Source organism: Rhinolophus sinicus, linkage group LG05 (assembly GCF_036562045.2).
Source record: "Rhinolophus sinicus isolate RSC01 linkage group LG05, ASM3656204v1, whole genome shotgun sequence".
NCBI lineage: Eukaryota > Metazoa > Chordata > Mammalia > Chiroptera > Rhinolophidae > Rhinolophus > Rhinolophus sinicus.
Window position 1 is genome coordinate 76,462,090 of NC_133755.1, and position 19,224 is coordinate 76,481,313.

Here is a 19,224-nt window from a genome sequence, read left to right on the forward strand (position 1 = left end):
CACCATTTGTTGAAAGGACTATTCTTTCCCCATTGACTGTCTTGATGACCTTGTTGAAAATCAATTGGCCATAAATGTGTAGGACTAAGGTGGGCATTTCCATCACCATTTTACAGAGGTTCAGAGAAGTAAGGCTATCTGGCCAAGGTCACAGAGCTAATAAAGGACACTGGATCCACACTCAGCTTCACAGATTTGTGTAAATTGCTGTGAGAGAACAAGATGGTGGAAAGAGTAATTCCCCACCCCAGGAGGCAGGTGCCTGGACCAGTCCTGAAGTCTCCAAAGGAAAAAGCTGCGAGGTCTTTGGGAAAACTGCAAGAATTGTGTGGGTGGAAGGCCAAGGGGAAGGGCCACAGGAGGCAGCATTCAAAGACTTGCCAGGACATTGGGCCTTCTCTCTCTGGGAGAGTGGGATTTGTAACATTTGTCAGCCAGAAAGGGATGGATAAGAAGGAGGAGGTGGAGGAAACTTGGAGCGGAAAGAAGATGCGTTTGAGTCACCACAAGGTTGAGATGGGGACAAGCAGCTTAACTGGGGAAAGTGGGCTCCGAGCGAACAGAGTTCTGGTGGCCCTGAATGAGAAACAGCGGCTAGGGACCAAGTAGAGGGAGAAGGGCCAAGATGAGAGGTCAGAGGGCAAGGGTGAGGATGCTTAGTTTTGAGGAAAGTAAGGAGGAGGCGTCCTAGCTCCCAAAAGCCTGCCAAGGTTCAGCACTTTGATGGGAAGGTGTTTAAGAGAATGAGGTTGTAGACAGAGCCTGGGGACTGGCGAATAGGAGGCCAGGGGTGACCTGAGCAACACAATTTGAGGGCACAAGGAGATCAGAAGGCAGGATGGGTGACACCAGCTGTAAGTGGTCACTGCAGAGGTAGATGCTGGGCGGGAGCAGCTCTTCTGAGAAGTCTGGAAATGAGTGGAAGACAGATTGATGACAGAGGCGCAGTACTGACGGAAGACTCCTGTTTCAGCATCCTTGGAGGTGAGGGCAGGTGCCTGATGCAGGAAGGGGGCAAAGAGCCCAGCAGGTGAAGGGCAGCCTTGGGGAGGAGATCCAGTTCCTCCAAGACCAGAGGGAAGGAAGGGGAAGAGAGGGGCAAAAGAAGAAGAGGGGAGGGTGAGTGAAATACATGACAGGCAGGGCCAGGGCTTAAGGACAGCAAGTGAAAGAACCACCCAGCTCCCAACATCAATGGCTCAGCCCAGGGTGATGGTCACCAGCCTGTCATGGTGTATGACTTCCTCCAGCAGTGCTCGCCACCTCGAAGCAAGGACCCAGAAAACAAAGGGTTGGGCAAATTTAGTGCTGGGTACCAATGAGACAAGAGAGTAAACAACTGAGAATGCCAGAGACAGCGTGGTGGAACCATTTGGGCAGAGGACTCTCAGGCAGAGAACCATGCTGTCACTCTGTCTGCCCCCAGGTCCACCCTCCACCCTGCCAGGGGGCTGTCCTCCATGGCTCACATCAAGGGGCTCCCTCGCCTTCTGGTTCCCCGTTGGGTTCATTCACTGGCAGGAACGTGGAGGGTGGCTGTCCCTGATCCTCACCGTTCCTTGGGGCTCCCTCAACCCTGTCACCCCTCTGCAAACAGTCCTTTACTAACACTTTCCGTGTGGTTCAGTGGGACCCGGACTGACTTAGGAAGCACAGGTCCCACTGGTTTCCGGGCAGGGGCAGGTGGAAGGAGCTAGAGGGAGGAGGTGGGGAGGAAGAGGTGGATGTGGGGAAAGAGAGTAAGCTAGGATTTCCCAAGTGGAGCTCAGGTTCCTATCTGGAGTAATTAATGGGGCTCTGTGGGGTTGGGAAGGGAGGTCAGTGGGTGAGAGAAGGGTCCCTGGAGGGGAAGGGTGGCAAGTCACGTTTTCTCCTGTGTGAGATGGCCTGTGCTGCCCCACTTGTTTGTCAGGCTGATTTTCTCTCTCTCTCTCTCTCTCTCTCTCTCTCTCTCTCTCTCACACACACACACACACACACACACACACACACTCTCAATAACAATCCCCCTGAGCCCTCTGAGCCCCAGCTGCAGCAGACCTCATGCTGACAGCAGTTCCAGAAGACCTATTTGGATCTGTGGCATCTATACAAAACCGTCTGATTTGTTCTGACCTGGCTTTTCAGCAGGAAGGGTCTGAGAGCCCAGCAGCCTGCCGAGGTTCAGCACTTTGTCACATCTCCCTCAGGCCTCCCTGAGGGGCCCTAACATCTGGGCTGCCCTGGCTGATGCCTGCAAACAGCAACTGTCTCCCCCATCCTTGCTGTCATTAAAAACCATCCCAGTGACTTTGTAAGTGGGCAGGGCCTCTGTGGTCTAGTCAGAGCTCATAGCTGCTTGTCCAGCAACAGAAATGATGCAGATTCCCTTTTTTGACCCCATTACTTCAAGCTTGTGTGAATTCTGCCCAAACCAAGAACCACCTCCCTTCTTCCACTTTCTTGTGATAGATTTAAGGTAGAGACCACATTTTGCTCACTCTTGGAACACTGACCAGCATTGGCCCATGGAAAGGAGTCGCTATAATCTCCCTAACATTCAAAGAGTCTCTACAAATCAATTAAACAATCTGAATTTCTCACTGGTTTGCTGAGAGGTGGGTTAGTGTTTCTTGGGAAATTAAACAGGATTCTTTGTTGCAGGCCTCATCAGAGCCTTTAATATGCTACAATGTGCATCTCCAAGAGCATGGTCATCAAATGCAGAGGGTGTCCTGACCAAGTCCTTTTTACCGAGAGCATCTCTTGAGACTAGAATTCATGGAATACACTTTGGGAAATACTGATCTAGTCTAATCTTAGTTTTACTGATGAGGAAGATGGTGGGCAAAAGAAAAAGTGACTGGCTATTGGGGTTCCATCTCAGAACACTTGTCTTCCAGACCCAGGCCTTCCCCCCCCCCCCATCCCCCCACTAGACATCTAACCACAGGTGCAAATTAATTATAATAGATTCTTGGGGATCTTTCCTAGGATTCAAGGAAAACAATATTTTCAGATCCCTAGGATTTAAGGAAAAAACTATTTTCAATCTCACATTGAGGGGTTACAGTGGCGGTAATGGAGTAACAATGACAGCCATTCAAAGCAAAACCCACCTTTGAAGACATTTTTGGCCTCAGAATAAAGTCCATTTTTTTCTTGATGGAGGGGGCACGAACGAATACCAGATGTACTCCTGAGAAGGGTGCTCCACCAGGTCCTTCTGAAAACATGGCCTGCAGGAGACAGGTGGGAACACCTGGCACTTCCACCCTCCCGTTTGCCTCAAACTGACCAGTCCAAAAGCCCTACATAACATATTGTTTATTCTGTCCAAGCAGTAAATGTACTAAAATTCACTTGATCCTATTATATTCGAGGTCTCTGTAGGGCTCTGAGGATTACAAAGAGTAGAACAGAACTCCTTCTCTGAAAGGATTTTCCATCTGGTAGAAAAAACAGAGACATCGCATGAAGCCAGGCTGTGACAAGGCTACACAACAATGTGAACAAAGTCTTGGGAGCTGATGGAGGGCAGTGTTTGCAAAGCCTTTTGAATGCTCACCCTGCTAAGAAGCTTGCACACCTTAGCTTGTGAGTCGTGAAAGCTATGGAAGATGTTTCCCGTTTTAAACAAAGAACTCCGAACACAGAATGTTCTGTGACTCCATTTCCCATTGTCAACTCCCCTTCCCGTCGCCCCTCCCGTAACGTCTTCTTTGGTTAATGACCTCCCGGTATAGCTATTCCCTCACCCATCACCAAGGGCCTTGGTCCTGGACGGGGTCCTAAATCTGGCCCTACCCTCGTGGTCCTCATCACCTCAACACCCCTGTGACAGGAGCCCGACGCCAGCCAGCGCGGCGGGCCGGTCCTGCTCGAGTTCTTGCTGGGCCAACGCAGCAAGTTCGCGGTGGCTCCCACGCCGCCAGAACCAGCATCGCCATAAACAAGCGTAAGAGCGAGCACAGGGGCCTTCAGGAGCCCACGCCTAAATTTAAACCATTTGGGATCCAGCAAGTCTTTTGACAAACGCAGGCTTAACGACTTCTCTCAGCAGCCTCCACGTTTACGAGCACAACTATTAGGCACCACGCACAGGAAAGCCAGTGTGGCTGCCCCATTCCACGGAGTCCCGCGAACGGAAAACGAGCTCCCCAAATGCCAGAGTCAGTGAAGGGCGAAGTCCACCAGCCGGAACCCAGGCCGTGACCAACACGACTCCCGCCGCCGCGCCCGAGGAGCAGCGGGGCAGCACTGCGCACGCGCAGCCTTCTCCGTCCCCCAGGCAGTCACGTGCGGGGCGGGCGCGGGGCCGAGCGGAAGCGGAAGGCTGACGCCCGGGGGAAAGCGCCCTCCCCGGAAGCCCCGCTCGTCTCCGGAGTTTGTCGCGGACGTGCTGCTGTTGTAGAGGGCGCGATGGCTTCAAGGTTACTTCGCGGAGCGGGAGCGCTTGCCGCGCAGGCCCTCAGGGCCCGCGGGCCCAGTGCGGTGGCCGCCGTGCGCTCCATGGCGTCTGGAGGTACTCGGCCCGCCGGGCGCGTCAGGGCGCGGCGCCGTGCCCACCGCGGGGGCGTATAGCGCGGCGCGGCGGGGTCGGCGGTTCAGCTCCTCCGGGCCCCAGTGACCGCCCCGCAGACCTGAGGGCCTCGCGCTCCGCGGGCGTCTCCCTGTTATTCGGCCCCCGCTGCAGCCGCCCACCGAATTGACCCCGCTACGAAAGAATCCGAAACGGATGGCCGAGTGACCTTGGGGGCAGGTGCTGCAGGCGCGGCGGGGAGAGGCTAAGCAGCCTTTCAGACCCGCGCGCACCATAAGTTGGATGAACCCCGCTAGGACTGTTACTGACCTAGAAAAAATGGGTGGCTTCGGTGGTTGGAGAAAGAAAATAGTTCCCCTGTGCTGCCACCTTTGGGGATGACACTGTTCCTTAGGAGACAGTGGGGATGAGTAGCCTTTAGAAGCCTGTGAGCCCACTTAAACTATGCGAAAATTTACTTACATTGGTGCATTTTCTGACTTTATCATCATCAGACGACATAATTCACATGTTCCTTTAGGTGGTGTCCCTACTGATGATGACCAGGCGACTGGGCTGGAGAGGGAGGTCATGATGGCTGCGCGGAAGGGACTGGTGAGGAGAAAACTCCTTTCTGTGTCTTCTCTGGAGCTCATGGCCATGGATGGGACCAGAGCAGTCTCCTCTCTGGGAGCACTCGAGCCAGAAAACCTGGCTGTGGGAACAGTATCCTTACCCCTGGAGGGTAGGGGTCATCCAGCATAATGGCTCAATGTTGCTTTTCAGGACCCATACAATATGCTAGCCCCAAAGGCAGCTTCCGGCACGAAGGAAGACCCTAATTTAGTCCCCTCCATCACCAACAAGCGAATAGTGGGCTGCATCTGTAAGTACCTGCCCACGATTTTTTTAGCCATTTGTTTAGCATAGCTACTGTACATACAGGATGTCTATAAGCTGTTTCAGATCTTTTGTGTGAATGTGTGTAAAGAGGATATGTGTGTAAATATGTTGCTGTAAGGGTCCTGGCCCTCTCAAGCCTCGTTATGCCCACATAGGTCAGCCTTACTGAATGTCCTATGCCGCTTCATCTGAAAAAAGGGAGGAGAGCTTGAACTGATCTGTTACGATGTCAACCATAATTTTGTGTCTCAGGAAAAGAGATTCATATTGAAAGTCTCCTTCTAGGCTGGATGGTCCTCAACCACCTTTTTCCTTTTAGGTGAAGAGGACAACAGTGCTGTCATCTGGTTCTGGCTGCACAAAGGCGAGACCCAGCGCTGCCCTAGCTGTGGAACCCATTACAAGCTGGTGCCCCACCAGCTGGCCCACTGAACCCCTGCCCTCACTCATGCACAATGTGCTGTAAGGTTTCTTCTTTCCAATAAAGGCTAGCTATTGCTTTGCCTCTTTCTCCCAGAGTTGGCTGCTCTTCTTTCTTTCCTGTGTTTTTGAACAGATATGGATGATTCTTATATCGGGAATAGCTATCTGTTGATATTAGCTTGCCATCCACTTGGGTACACTGAGACTGACGATCCCATAATGCCACGATTGGGACTGCCTTGTACAGGGAAAAGCATGTGCTCTGGAGCCAGGCTGACTGGACTTGTCTTATTGGCTCCATCATCTAACTTTGTCACTGGGGACATGTTCTCTGAGGGTATGTTATATCTGCAAAAAAGATACATAGACCTTGTGAGGTGTCAGAAGTCATAATATAGAAGGAGCCTGGAAGATGGTAGGTCCTCACAGTATCGTTATAAAGACAGGATGAACTGGTGAAGAGAGTTTTGGGGGTTTTGAAGTCTTGAAGGACCCAAGTTGAAAGCACAGTTCATGAGAATACCATCAGCAGAATCCAGAATATGGGACAATTCCAGAAACCAATGACCAGGTGTTGTCACATATGTTACAAGGAGAACAAAGGGCAGGGAGAACCTATAGAACGGACTGGATGTGAGGGAGACAGCAAGCAAAAGCAATGTGTGGACCTTGTTTGGATCTTGATTTGTAAAGAAAAAAATTTCAACCCTCGATATTCGATGTTTTAAGGATTTGTTAAATTTTTAGGTGTGTTAATGGAATTCATTTTTTATGCTTTAGAGATACATACTGAGGTACTGACAGGTAAAATATGCCTGGGGATTAGCTTTAAAACTGAGAAGAAGGCACAGAGTGCTTTGGGGTATACTTCATCCCTTGTAGCCAGGTACATGAGGGTTTCACTGTTCTTTCTGCTCTTGTATATGTTTGGGCTTTATCACAGTAAAACAGCGCCAAAAAAAAAAAAAAAAGAGAGTTGGGAAGCAAGCTAGCAAACAGCCCAATTTAGCCAGTTTATATTTTTGACACCTTGGACAATTACGTTCTCAAAAACTGCTGACCTATAAAATAGAAACTACCTTTCCATTTTGTGTTGGGATTAGCCACAGAGGTGCTTTAGTTACCGTCTCCACAAGATTGATTAGAGTTAAACTAGATCTTTTACTTGAACTGATGGTAGAGTCCAAGAGAAAAGACCCTTTGCCCAAGGCTTTCAATGTCTCCTCTTACAGGTACAGTGAAAATTGCTTCCATTCCTTGCTATCAGTCATTCTTGTCTCCAGGAAATGCCCAGGCATTTACCTACCATTCAAGGCCTTTCCCTTTGGGGAGGGGAACACCTAGGTAACAATGAAATCTATGCCTACCACTCCCACCTTAAATGACTCTCCATATCATTGATCTGATGTCTTCCTCATCTCTAAACCCACTTGCTGCTTTTCCCTGTCTTTTAGAAAATTGAATCAATTCTTCCCTAAAAAAAAGAAAAATCTCCAGTACTTTTTCCAGACTGGTGGACAGAGTAACGGCTCCCTCAAGATATATGTGTCCTAATGTCTGGAAACTGAGTATGTTAGGTTCCATAGTAAAAGGTTATTATGGTGACAGATGGAATGAAGGTTGCTAATCACCTAACTTACAAAGATTCTCCTGGTTCCATGGGTGGCCCAATAATCACAAAAGTGGCAGAAGTCAGGGGAATGTGACTGGAAGAATGGTCAGAAATGCAGTGTTGCTGGTCTGAAGATGGAAGAAGGGGGCCACCGGCCAATAAATGCAGGTAGCCTTTAGAAGCTGGCAAAGGAGAGAAAATAATTGTTTCATAGTCTCCAGAAACGCAGCCCTGTGGACAGCTTGATTTCAGGCCAGTAAAACCCATGTCAGATGTCTGTACAACTGTATTTGTGTTGCTTTAAGCCACTAGGTGTGTGATCATTTTTTTATGGCAGCAGATTAGCATTTACTGGAATTTTAAGGAAGAACTGTCCCTTCTCCCCATGTATATATCTATTATATCAGAGTAGAATCACGACCATTTTCTTCAGTGGCTTATAATCCATTACAGTTTGACCACTGGGTCCTCCCAGAGTTGTTGGCTCCTGTGTCCTTCAGACAAGCCCACTTCCTGTTTTGAGCATGTCCTTTATGCACCACAAGATACTCCAGGTGTATTTTATATTCCCTCTGCCTCAGATAGGAATTTCTCCAAGGAGCTCCGGTTCCTTTTTATCAAAGAATGGTACTAAGAAACCAAGATCTGAACACTATGTGCTCATTGCCATGGGGTTTCACTGCCTCGAGGCCCTCCCAGCAGACTGGGCTAGGAAATACACAAATATTTCTAACCCTAGCCCTTAGACAGATGTGTATTAATTTCAGTGTCTACCTGAATGTCTATTAACCATTGAGTCCCTACCTCCAATCCCAACCCAACCCCACAGGTTCATTCTAGCCTTACCGCCTTCTCAGCTGTAGCTTTGCTCCAGCAGTGAGAAACTTGGCAGGGCCAGACTGTAACCACACCAGCCCTGCTGGAAGGAGTAAGGAGAATGCTGCATCGTGCTTGGCTTGAAGGACGGGATCTAGACATACGGGAACATCGTTCCCAGCAGGGAGAATAGTGAGTAGAGCTGGCAGGCAAAGCAGGGCATGATGATGCAGAAGCCTAAAACATGGAAGGGATAGACCCCAAAGGGTGGGCACCAAATGCAACGTGTAGTTCATGCAGGGGATTTCACCAGGCAGGGGAGAACCACTTGCCATTTGGGATTAGGAAATGGCAGAACCAAGGCTGTGGTAGGCCCAACAATAAACGGATTTGGTGGGAAAGAGAATGGAGCTGTGGTCTTGAGCCAGGGTGGTAGTGGCCATCATGGAAAAGGAATGATGGGTAGGAGAGGTAGTACAGGAGAACCAACAGAACTTGGCAACTGGCAGAATGTGGGGGAGGTAAGGAAGAAAGGAGTCCATAAGGATTCAACTTGTATGGGTGGGAGAGAGTGGCATGAACAGAACCCCAAACAAAGGGGTCTCTGTAAATTGTTTCCACCTTGAGGGTGGGAACGGGCTTAACTGCGCTCTGACCACTGCCTCACAAAGTGCCCTGTAAAGGCAGCCTGACTCAGTCATCTCTCCCCTCCTACCTGATCTCAGTTCTGGGCCCTCCCTCAGCCCCACCAACTGCGACTACTTGCAACATACAGCTGTAGTAAGCACCCTTCCATGGCTGCCCACCCGTCACCTAAGACAAAGCTAGAAACTCTCAAGACCCTCCATGCGGCCCCAACCTACCTTTTGGGTGTGTCCTGCCTTCCAGCCAGAGACCTCCTTCCCTCCCCTGCTGACTTGGCATCACTGGGGTCCATGCACCTCTGTTCAGCCCTACTGGCTCCAGGCATCGCCTCAAGTTGCTACCTCCACCTGGAACACCCTTCCCCACCCGCCTGACACCTCCCTGACCTGTGCAAGTCAGCCTGCCCACCTGCTGGGTTAGATGCCCCTCCCTGGCCCCCACAACTCCACACTGAATTGGTCTGTTTATCTTTCTCTGACCTGTATGTTTTGAGGGTAAAGATACGTCTTGTTTACCATTGGCCCAAACATGTGGCACCCTCCTGGACACTAGGTGTTCAAATACTTGGTGAAGGAAGGAAAGGGCGGGCACTCTCCGTACTGTAACTTCTCAGTGCCCCCTCTGTCCTCAGCTCACCTTCAGAGCCCAGCTCACCGACACAGCCTTTGCCATGTCCCTGTCACTCTCCTTCCCGACCTATCTGACGCTGAGCCTGGGTCTGTCAACCTCAGCCACGTCTGAGGGGGCAGCAGAGGTACTCACAGAGCAGGTGAGGACGTGGGGCACCACGCCCCAGACCTGCCCGCCAGGAGGCCTTGTCTAGGAACAAGGCTGAGGACGGCAGCCTGTTCTCTGCCTCTGCTGGCGGAGGGCAGCAGGCTGGGAATTCGGCCACCAGGTTGACAGCCCAGCCCCCTGGGACCTCCTGTGCCACGCTGCCTGCCAACCACTGAAACTCTCAGGCTTCTGGACGAGAGGCCATGCTGCAATCTCACCGGTCCTTTCAAAGTCCCCAGGGATGGGTGCGTAAACAACAGCGCAAGAAACAGCCACACACTGGGCCTTGTCCATAATTATTACTATAATGATTTACAAAAAAGTTTTCTTCAGGCAACTGTGTTAAATTATTGTACAGATCTGGGAGGGAGAGGGAGGGGGGACCTGGCCCAGGGTGATGAAGACGTGCTTTGTGGGAGAGCTGGGAGAGGAGATGTGGCCCCCTCACCCCTCGGGTCTGACTCCTGATTAAGTGGCTTCCCCTCAACCCTTCCCCGTCTACGGTGTTGGGGCAAAGGAGAGGGGGCAGAAGTCAGCAAGTGCTTTGAGAGGGGAGAGTGACAGGCTGGCTGCCCAGACCCCGGGCATCGCCTGCCCAGCTCCAAAGGGTCCAACCCTGGGCCAGAACCCCAGCACTAAGCCTGCACAAAGATGTCCACTCAGGAAGACGGGGCACAGAGTGTGGAAGGTCAGGGATGCCTAGGAATGGCTGTGTGCTACCCTGTTGGGTCATAAGAGGTGCTGGCACGAAAAGCAATGGTGCACCAGTGGGGAGCTGCTGGACAACCCCTCCTCCACCCACTCCCAAGGCTGCTTACACAGGCAGCTAGGCATGCTGGCCCTGGGAAGGACCCTATCGGGGGACATGGAGGCATCTGGGTGTCTGGCCTTGGAGCTCGGAGAAGCATCCCTGATGGTCAGAGCAAGAAACCAAGGGTCCAATTGGAATTGGCCCTGCCAATGGGGACACTCAGAACCACCCTAGGCTGGGCTCCCCAATTCCTATATTCTAGCTCAAGACTCCCACCCATGCAGCTAAATGTTACCATGTGTGCACGCGTGCGTGTGTACGTGTGTGTGTGCACTGCCTACTTGGGGCTTGGCATGCAGGGGACCCGAGGCCCGGAATATGAGGCCAGACCAGAGAGGGCCAAGGGCTGTGGCTCCCTGTCCTCCCATTCTCTCAACATGCCGCCCCTCCTTGGGCACTAGAAGGTTTTACGATGAATAGCACGGCAGCCATCCTCTTCGTACTCCTTCTTGGAGACCCACATCTTCTTAAACGTGTCCAGTGAGGCCAGGATGGAGCCACTGAGGACAGAAGGGTGGTGTTCTTGCAGACCCAAGGGCTGAGCCGGCCACCCTCCCTGGGCACTCAGAGATCCCTTCCCCTCACCTGGGAGGAAAATCCACCCACCTCCACGTGGCCTGGGCCAACCCTGGGACAAATGTCCAGGGCAAAATGTTCTCCTCCCAGAGCCCACCCCGTGAGCCCTGCCTCACCCGATCCACGTGGAGTACAGCCGTTCCTGAGGGGCCGAGATCTAGAGGGAGCAAGTGGCAATATCACTGCCTGTCCCCACACAGCAGCCCGTCCCAGACTTGGGGGTGGCTCTTGCAGGGCCTGAGGCCAGACAGCAAGTGCACCAGCCAGGAGCTGGTGGGTAGGGAGGAGTGGCTGGGCAGGATGTGACAGGGCCTCTGGAGGCGGCAGGTGCTCTGCCCTCCCCTGGCCAAGGCTGCCCAGCACCCCAGTGCCCCACGGGGACTCCCTGCAACCTCACCTTGATTTTGACGTCCTTTGGGGCAAGCTTCTTCACTTCACTTAGTAACCGGTCACCAAAGCCTGTGAACAAAAGGCTGATTGAGCCCGGGGTGCACTTCCAACCCCGTTACCTCTAGCTCCCCATATCCAATGTGATGTCCCCAGCTGCCGTCCTCTGTTCAGTAGTTCTTTCCAGGACTAAGGGCAGGGGTGAGCCACCCCAAGGGCAGAAAGACCCAGCACCACACCTGCAGGGAGATTCAGCTTCCAAAAAATGGTAACATGAGATGGAACCCCAAGTCACATGCTGCTGCTGGCCCCCACGCTCTTCCTTACCCACCACGCCAGCAGCCAAAACCCGCTGGAAGCAATGTCAAGGGCAATGACGAACCAGGAAGAAACGTCTACCATTCTGCCCATCAGAGGGGCAAAGATCACTGCAGCGTCGGGGGCTGCTGGGGCGTCTTGGGTGGGGCCCTCTCAGGAGGGGAACATGGGTGGCACCCACCAAATCACAAAAGCACACCCACTGTGTCAGCTGCTTTACCCCAGGGTTTGCCCTCAGGTGTATTCTCCCCATGTTGAGTGACAGTGCAGGACAGTAGCCATTGAGCCTTTGTGATTACAAAGCGACTGCAGCTCTCTGAAAGGCCAGCAGCGGGACAGCAGCTAAATGGCTTGTCCACTCGGTGAAATACTTCATGGCCATATAAAAGACTTTGCACGGGTGGAAAAGACCTTTCAGATTGGCGCTAAATGGGCCATGCCCCGTCGGGATCGTAGAGAACACTACCGTGTGTGCGTGTGTGTGTGTTTGTGGTACACACACTTGCTCAGCTGTGCAGGGAGGTGGCTGAGAGCCGCCTGAGAAATCAGCAACTACTGTGTGGCCAGGACAATGGAGAAGGAAGACTTCATCTATCATATTTTATGTCCCATGTAAACTTACCACCTATTATATTTACAAAGTGAATAAAATTTAATTTCAAATCTTACTCTTTAAAAAATGCTCACTGAGCACCAGAACGCCCATAGAAAATGGGCCTGGGCCTGGGCCTCTGGTCCTGCCACCACCTGCCGGCAGGGGTACCTTTGAACAGCGTGGAGCCACCCGACAGCACGATGTTCGCAAACAGCGTCCGGCGGAGGTCCAGGTCGGACTTGTGAATGGCGAAGGCCAGCACCTCATGCAGCCCCTCACTCTCGTCCCCCACCAGGTCCGGCTGGAACAGCAGCTCGGGGGCCCGGAATCGCGCAGGCCCCACCTTCGGAACATGAGATGGAAGCTGACAGGCCACCTCCGCACCCAGGTCCCAGCAGCTCTGCTGTCACCCAGGGCCAGGCCCGGCGACTTACGTCGAGTGTGCTGCCGTCTGGCAAAGTGTACTGCACCTTCTCTGTCTCCAGAGTCTCGTCCTTCTGCGGGTTGATGGACAGGTAGCAAGCTCGCTGTGGGGGCAGGGACACGCCCTCAGAAGGCTGGGACCTGGACACCCACCAAGGCTCGACCTCACACCCCCTCCTGGTCATGTCCATGCCCTCCTGCCCTTCGTCACCTCTTTGATGGTTCGGACAACCTCAAACTCAGCAGAGGTGTGGAAGTCGACGCCTTCCTTACGCAGCAGCAGCCGGAGATAGCGGGATACATCACGGCCAGCTATGTCCACCCGCATGATAGAATGCGGCATGGCAAAGCCCTCGTAGATGGGGACAGCATGGGTCACCCCGTCCCCCGAGTCTAAAACCACTCCTGTTGTGCGTCCTGTTGCGTACCTGTCAGCAGGTCAGCATCCCTTCACATCCGCCAGTAAGGAACAGAGACACCCCACCCCCCCCCACCCCTGGGAGGGACCTGGGACAACTACATGATCTGGTCTGAAAAAAGGGACACAAGGAACTCGCTAAAGGAACAGTCATGGGGGCTGTCTGCACAGAGAAGGCAGACACTTGGTGGCCCCTGGCGGGAGGGTGGCAGGGAGGATGGGGCCAGGAGCACTCACAGGCTGAGCACGGCCTGCATGGAGATGTACAGGGCTGGCACGTTGAAGGTCTCAAAGAACACCTCTGCTGCCTTCTCGCGGTTCTTGCTCGGGTTGAGCGGGGCTTCCGTCAGAAGGACAGGATGCTGCAAGAGATGGCAGCTGTGGGCATGTGCAGGCAGCCTGGGCCCTGAAGGGGTCTGTCAGGAGCCGCCCAGTGGCCAGCACCGTGGCTGCAGCCCGCTGTCCTTCCTTCACCAGGGCACTAGCCTGTTATCTGCTGGCACTTATTCCTGCAAAGAACCAGCTCTCTGGAAGGTTCTGCTTAGCTGCCCCTGACCACTGGGCCCACAGACACACACAGTGAAGAGGTGGCTGGGCCTCACAGTACAGGAAATGTGGGAGCCCGCCGGGAGGGACTTGGGCTGCCGCACCTCCTCGGAGAAGGTCTGCAGCTGGTCCTTGGAGTAGACGTACTGCCAGATGCGCTCCATGTCGTTCCAGTCCCGTACCACGCCGTGCTCCATGGGGTAGCGCAAGCCCAGCAGCCCACGGTGCTCCTGCCCAGACAGGGACGGCACAGTGCGAAGGCTGCTGTGGCTCCAGGCCCTACCCCAGCCCCACTTCTGCCTTCCAGGAAGCTGCCCTTCACCTGCCCGGAGTAGACCCACCGCTGCTTACTAAGTGTCCCCACACTGGTCCTGAACTCACTGCAGGCTCAACTGTCTGGCAGCGTCTCAGGCTCTCGGAGCCCAGCCAGCTGCAAGTGGCCAGGGACCAGGAGGGCTGCTATGTGCTCCCTCCCCTCCCACACTGCTCTATGCTCACTGCCAGCACGTTCTCCCCTCCTCTCCCCACACAGGGCCTAGCTTCCACCTCACCATTCATCACTACTGCTCCTGTCACAGTAGGAGCCTCCCTGTGGCCGACCCCTGACAGTCCCTTCCTGTGGTCACCCGTCACCCCCTCCTCCCAGCTGCCAAGCCAGTGCTCAATCTCCTGCACAGCCCTGCCTTCGATGTCCCCCACAGCATACCACTGGGCCTCTTTGGAGCCATGTCCAGCAAGCCTCCATCTGCACCTCGAGCTCAAGCCCCCCCACACCGTGTTCCCCAGGCACCTAAATGGCACTTGCTTGTCATTCTCCCACCCCACATTTGCTCCTTCTGAGGGCTTCCTCCAGCCGTGCGGCCCCTGGCAAATCACCACAGTGGGGCACAAGAGGTGGCCCCACACCTCTCATTGGGATTGGTTATCAAGTCTGGCTGATTCAGACCCTTAAGTCACTTTTTAATGTTCTTTCCTCTGCACCTTCCACAAGACAGGCATGAAGTGGTCTAACTTCATGGTGTTCCCCAACCCCTGAATGATCGCCCCATCACAGGGCAGAGTTCTTCAGAGCTGGAGCCTAGACAGCCCAGGAGGGCACCTGGCACATGGTCGAGAGAACAGGGTCCTGGGGGCCTCCGCAGGACAGCTCGGAGGCCACAGATGCTCCTGGGACTGTGAAGACCCCAAACCCAGGCAAAGGCAGGCTCCATAGGCGTTACCTCTGCTTTTGGTCCAATGAACAGGTCCCCCTCCAGGGCTCCGGCCATCACCCGCATGTGCTTAGGGCGCCCAACGCTGTGAGGACACGTCAAGTCAGTGAGGTGGGCAGGGGGCACAGCTGAGTCCAGCCCCAGAAAACCAAAGTCCAACTCCAGCGGTCAAAGGAGTACTGTACCCCAAAGCATCAGGATGTGGCCATGGGGCAAAGGTCGGAACCCAGGCCTATGGGACATGGGACTACAGAGTGGGCCTTGGCAGGACAGAAAGCCCAGGTCAAAAGACAAGGCGTCCCCTCCCCTCCCCACCTTCCCTCCCAGAGAGGGCTGAGAGCTCTGGCAGAGGGTCAGCTGCAGCCACAGTTGACTCAGCCCAGGCTCTTGACTTCAGGAGGGCCAGGCTGCCACTACTGTCTGCAGACTGAGGGAGGATGGCCCCAGGAAGCTGGGTGGCAGCCCCCATGTGCACCCCTCTCTCACTCAGTAGATCTGGGCCCTTCCTACTGCCAGGGCTTCCAGAAACAAGATTCCACAATTTGACCCAAGTTCCCTGCACATCAACTGGAACCTTAATTTACACCCAGTGGGGGTCAGAAAGGAAAGCTGGAGCCTGATTTCGTGCTTCATGCTGGCTTGTCCCCAGACCATAGCCAGCCACTTTGGGGGCCTCAGGACCCCCGCCCGGCTTAGGTCAATCACCTCTAAAGCCTCTCGGATTTGTGAGGTGATGGTGCTGAGGGAAAATTTCCCAATGGGCTGGAGTAGCCAAAGTCGCACCCCAGGCTTTTTCTGGGTTTAGCCTCCTCTGACCCCTGCCACCACCATCATTCAGGAAAAGACCCCCTTGACTGAAACAAAATCTTTTTTAGAGTCTGAAAATAAGTTCCAAAGAAAAGCTCTCCTAGGAGGAAGGGGTGGCTGTGCACTAACTCCCCACTCTTCCGCCTGAGATCAGGTCTTTCTCATGGAAACTGTCTGTCTTTTATTCTTACTGCTGCTACCACACCCTGTCCCCAGGCTGAGGCTGGGCTTCTCCTCCTCCGACGCTCAGGGAGAGACCAAAGTCAGACTCCAAAGAGGAGGGGGAAGCCCAGAGCACCTGTCTGCTCCTTCCAGAGCCCTCAGTAGCATGAGCTTCATACATCTGGTGCCCTACAGGTGGGGGCAAGGCTGGCCTCAAAGAGAGCTGTGACACAGGACCACTGTTCTCCTGGGAAGCAAACAAAAGGGTGAGGGCTGCTACCTGGCCGACACTTACTAGTTTGGGAAACAGTATTTGGGAATCTGGTCTCCTGCAAAGCCAGCTTTGATCACCCCCGAACCCTGCAAGAAAAAACAATGTTTAGCTGCCGGCACGGAGGATGTGGGCTGCCGGACCATGGCTGCTGGGGAAGAAGCCGGGATCCTGCCAAGAGGGCATGTTCATTCACTAGTACACCAGTGGCTCAAAACAGTGTGTGTGTGTGTGGGGGGGCGATTTTGCACCCCTTCCCCCAAATTCAACAGTGTCTTGTTGGTACTGGCATCCAGTGGTAGAGGCCAGGGACACTGGACACTAAACACCCTACAATGCACGGGCCAGCCCCTCACAAGCGAGAATGATCGAGCCCAGAATGCCAGCAGCAAGGACCACGGAGCACCCCCTGCACACTCCAGGGGCACTTCCAGGTAGGAGAGATCCATGGGAAAGCTACTCCCAAAAGCCAGCTAGAAGCAGTCCCTAAGTGTAGTTTTCAGCAGCTCCTGTCCCCTGGCCCCCAGCAGATGGGATCACAAACAGGGCCCACTGGGAAGACCACTGGGTGCCTGGGGACACTGGCACCTCTTCCACGGCTTTCCCAAAGACTGCAAAGCCAAGGACAACTTGTCCTGCCACTGCCCTAGCCTGGAAGCTGGACTTTGGGTCTCACAGAGACCTTGCACCTCCCATCCAATGAAGGAATCAGCATCTCACCCTCTTCCCAGATTTGCATCATAACACTTCCTTTCTGCAGTGCACGAACAAACATCCCCAAATTACAGAGCAGCTGCAGGCCAGGGAGACAAGCAGGTAGCTCTCTGAACGCACAAGCTTGTTGATTAGCCCATGTGAAGATTTGCCCAACAAGAAGGGAGGGGCCCGGTCTCTCCTGTGGCCTGCTGGGGAGCATCCCCTAAGCTGGGTTTTAGTATTCTTAGTAAACATCGCCTCATGTGACTCTGGGAGCCCACAGGGGTACTTCAAAAAAGACAGCTGTTTGGGGATGACACGGGGATCATGTGGGAGGGACACAGAGCCCCGAAAGAGCAGGGAGTCGTTATCAAAAACTGCAAGGCTCGCACACCAGAGGCAGACAGCCAGCTAGGGGCAATGCCATAGACGCCTGCCCTTCATTTACTTCCCAAGGATCAGAAATTTCTGAGGCCAGAAATCCTCAGAGGGCAGCTGACAGCAAGCATGCTGAGTACCAGGGCTGAACGACATAGACACAGGAAGCCAGGCATCTTTCTCTGCGGCTTCCAAACAATTATCCCCAACAGCTCATGGGCCCTGCCGGCTGTGGCATTTCTGCTCCACACAGGGAGCACTTAAGCAGAGGGTCAAAGTAGGCAACTGGCCATCCTGGTGGTGGTGGATTTGTGGCTGGGAGAGCTGAACTTGCATCTTTCCCCAAGTCGTAGGAAAAGAGCCCAGTACGGCTGTCCACTCCGGAGGTCCTGCCTGGGGGGTGCAGCCCCTTGGGAAGTGCTCTTAGAGGTCACCAGGCCAACCCTCTCCAAAAGGCGAGGCCAGCAGTGTGCAAAAGGGCAAATGCCAACCCTCCTCTACCAAGAGGGGCAGCCAGAGGCACAGCCCGAAAAAGGGATAAAAGGGCTGTACTCGGCACCAGCCCAGCGACCCCACTCTGAACCGAGCGGGTCCCGGGTGCGTGCCGGGCCGGGCCGCCCGCGGTCACGCCTGCTCTGCCGAGACGATCATCATGGGGCCGGCTGGGGCAGGGCTCGGGCAGGGGCCCCACGGCCCGGGCTACAGGGCCAGGCGGGCGCGCGGGCCCCGGGCGGAGGCAGCGTGCGGAGGACCAGCTCAGGCAGGCGGGTTCCTCCTGGCGCCGCCGCAGGCGACCCGCGGGCGGGGCGCCCGCCCTCCCCCAGCTGCCGGGCCTCACGTTGTCGATGACCACGGGCTGGTTGGCGATGATGTCGTAGGACTCCATGGCCGGGCCGGGCCGGGCCGGCCCTGCCCAGCAGGCGGGCGGCAGGAGAAACTGGCGGACGCGCAGACGGGCGGATCAGACCGCGGCGGCTCCAGACGTGGGGCCGCGCCCCTCCCGCCCGGAGCGCGCAGCCTACGCGAGCCCCGGTCTCCCTCGAGGGCGCGCCCCGCGGCCAATCACCGTTCCCACCCGGGCGGCTGACGGCGCGCGCCCCCGGCCCCCTGCCGGCAAAGGGGCGGGGCAGAGGGAGCCCGCCAGCCAATTGCGGCCGAGGGGAAGAACCGCCCAGGCGCTTCCAAGGTAGGCTGCACCGTGTGGGGATGACGTCATGACCCTGCTCTTAAAGGGGACGCGGGAGACGTCAGGCTCGTGGGCGGGAGGTCCCCTGTCCAGGAAGACGTCTTCCGGGTTCCCAGCGCCTCCGACTACACCTTCGTGGGCGCGCAATCCCCTAGGAGGCCCGCGCTGGATATTAGCACTCAAACCATTTCTTTACTGAGCACCAAGGAGGACCCTCTCCCTTGTAACAATTACAATTTCGTGGTAACTTGGTAGCTGCCGTTTAGCCAGCGCCTGCTATGGTGCTTGCGGAGCTCTTCGACACACTTTACGTGGGTTACATTATTCAATCCAGGAAATAAGTCTACCAGGTAGTTGTATTATTATTCCCATTTTCCAGGTGTGGGCACCGAGGAGCCTCGCATTTATGTAACTTGCCCTAGGTTATGGAGCTAGCAACAGCTGGGGACTAACCTGCGGGCAGCCTCCAGCCGCGCAGGAGTCAACGTGCAACAGTGCTAAATTTACTTATTAAACTGAGCCATAGTCATGGCCTCTACATATGCCTTTCCCATTAGATTGTGAGATTAAATTTGGTAAAATTGAAAAACATCATACAGAAAAGTGCAGAAATAATTAAGTATACATTCAATGGTTTATTATAATTTGTACATGTCGTTGAAGACTATAGAGAAAACTCAGCTACGGAGGCAGGTGGGCAGGCTCCTCAATTATCAACTGAGATAACTAGGAAGAGGAAGAGCTCAGAAACTTTACTTTGGA

General features: G+C 54.4%; 2 protein-coding genes across 2 annotated transcripts; one reads left to right on the forward strand and one right to left on the reverse strand.

The window, feature by feature from the left end:
- The first annotated feature begins 4,321 nt into the window (after positions 1 to 4,321).
- COX5B (cytochrome c oxidase subunit 5B) lies at positions 4,322 to 5,922 on the forward strand. The gene is made up of 4 exons (XM_019716534.2): positions 4,322 to 4,504; positions 5,043 to 5,116; positions 5,288 to 5,387; positions 5,724 to 5,922. Exons 1-4 carry the CDS (start codon positions 4,402 to 4,404, stop codon positions 5,834 to 5,836), a joined length of 390 nt encoding a protein of 129 aa, XP_019572093.1. The 5' UTR covers positions 4,322 to 4,401; the 3' UTR covers positions 5,837 to 5,922.
- Positions 5,923 to 9,961: 4,039 nt separating this feature from the next.
- ACTR1B (actin related protein 1B) lies at positions 9,962 to 18,361 on the reverse strand. Its single transcript, XM_019716523.2, has 11 exons — positions 18,115 to 18,361; positions 16,227 to 16,291; positions 14,972 to 15,047; positions 13,856 to 13,981; positions 13,443 to 13,567; positions 12,999 to 13,215; positions 12,799 to 12,891; positions 12,533 to 12,707; positions 11,462 to 11,523; positions 11,181 to 11,221; positions 9,962 to 10,988 (listed from the first exon to the last, which is right to left on the reverse strand). The coding sequence occupies exons 1-11, from the start codon at positions 18,160 to 18,162 to the stop codon at positions 10,886 to 10,888; spliced, it is 1,131 nt and encodes a 376-aa protein (XP_019572082.1). The 5' UTR covers positions 18,163 to 18,361; the 3' UTR covers positions 9,962 to 10,885.
- Between the last annotated feature and the right edge of the window lie 863 nt (positions 18,362 to 19,224).

What these genes read in the sequence shown, in the direction of transcription:
- COX5B (XM_019716534.2), top strand. Translation starts at nt 4,402, where the DNA reads ATGGCTTCAAGGTTACTTCGCGGAGCGGGAGCGCTTGCCGCGCAGGCC. An exon ending in TGGCTGCGCGGAAGGGACTG is followed by an intron (nt 5,117 to 5,287) that starts GTGAGGAGAAAA and finishes GTTGCTTTTCAG; the next exon opens with GACCCATACAATATGCTAGC. An exon ending in GCGAATAGTGGGCTGCATCT is followed by an intron (nt 5,388 to 5,723) that starts GTAAGTACCTGC and finishes TTTTCCTTTTAG; the next exon opens with GTGAAGAGGACAACAGTGCT.
- ACTR1B (XM_019716523.2), bottom strand. Translation starts at nt 18,162, where the DNA reads ATGGAGTCCTACGACATCATCGCCAACCAGCCCGTGGTCATCGACAAC. An exon ending in AGCCCGTGGTCATCGACAAC is followed by an intron (nt 16,292 to 18,114) that starts GTGAGGCCCGGC and finishes TTTTTCTTGCAG; the next exon opens with GGTTCGGGGGTGATCAAAGC. An exon ending in TGGCTCCACGCTGTTCAAAG is followed by an intron (nt 11,524 to 12,532) that starts GTACCCCTGCCG and finishes TTTTGTTCACAG; the next exon opens with GCTTTGGTGACCGGTTACTA.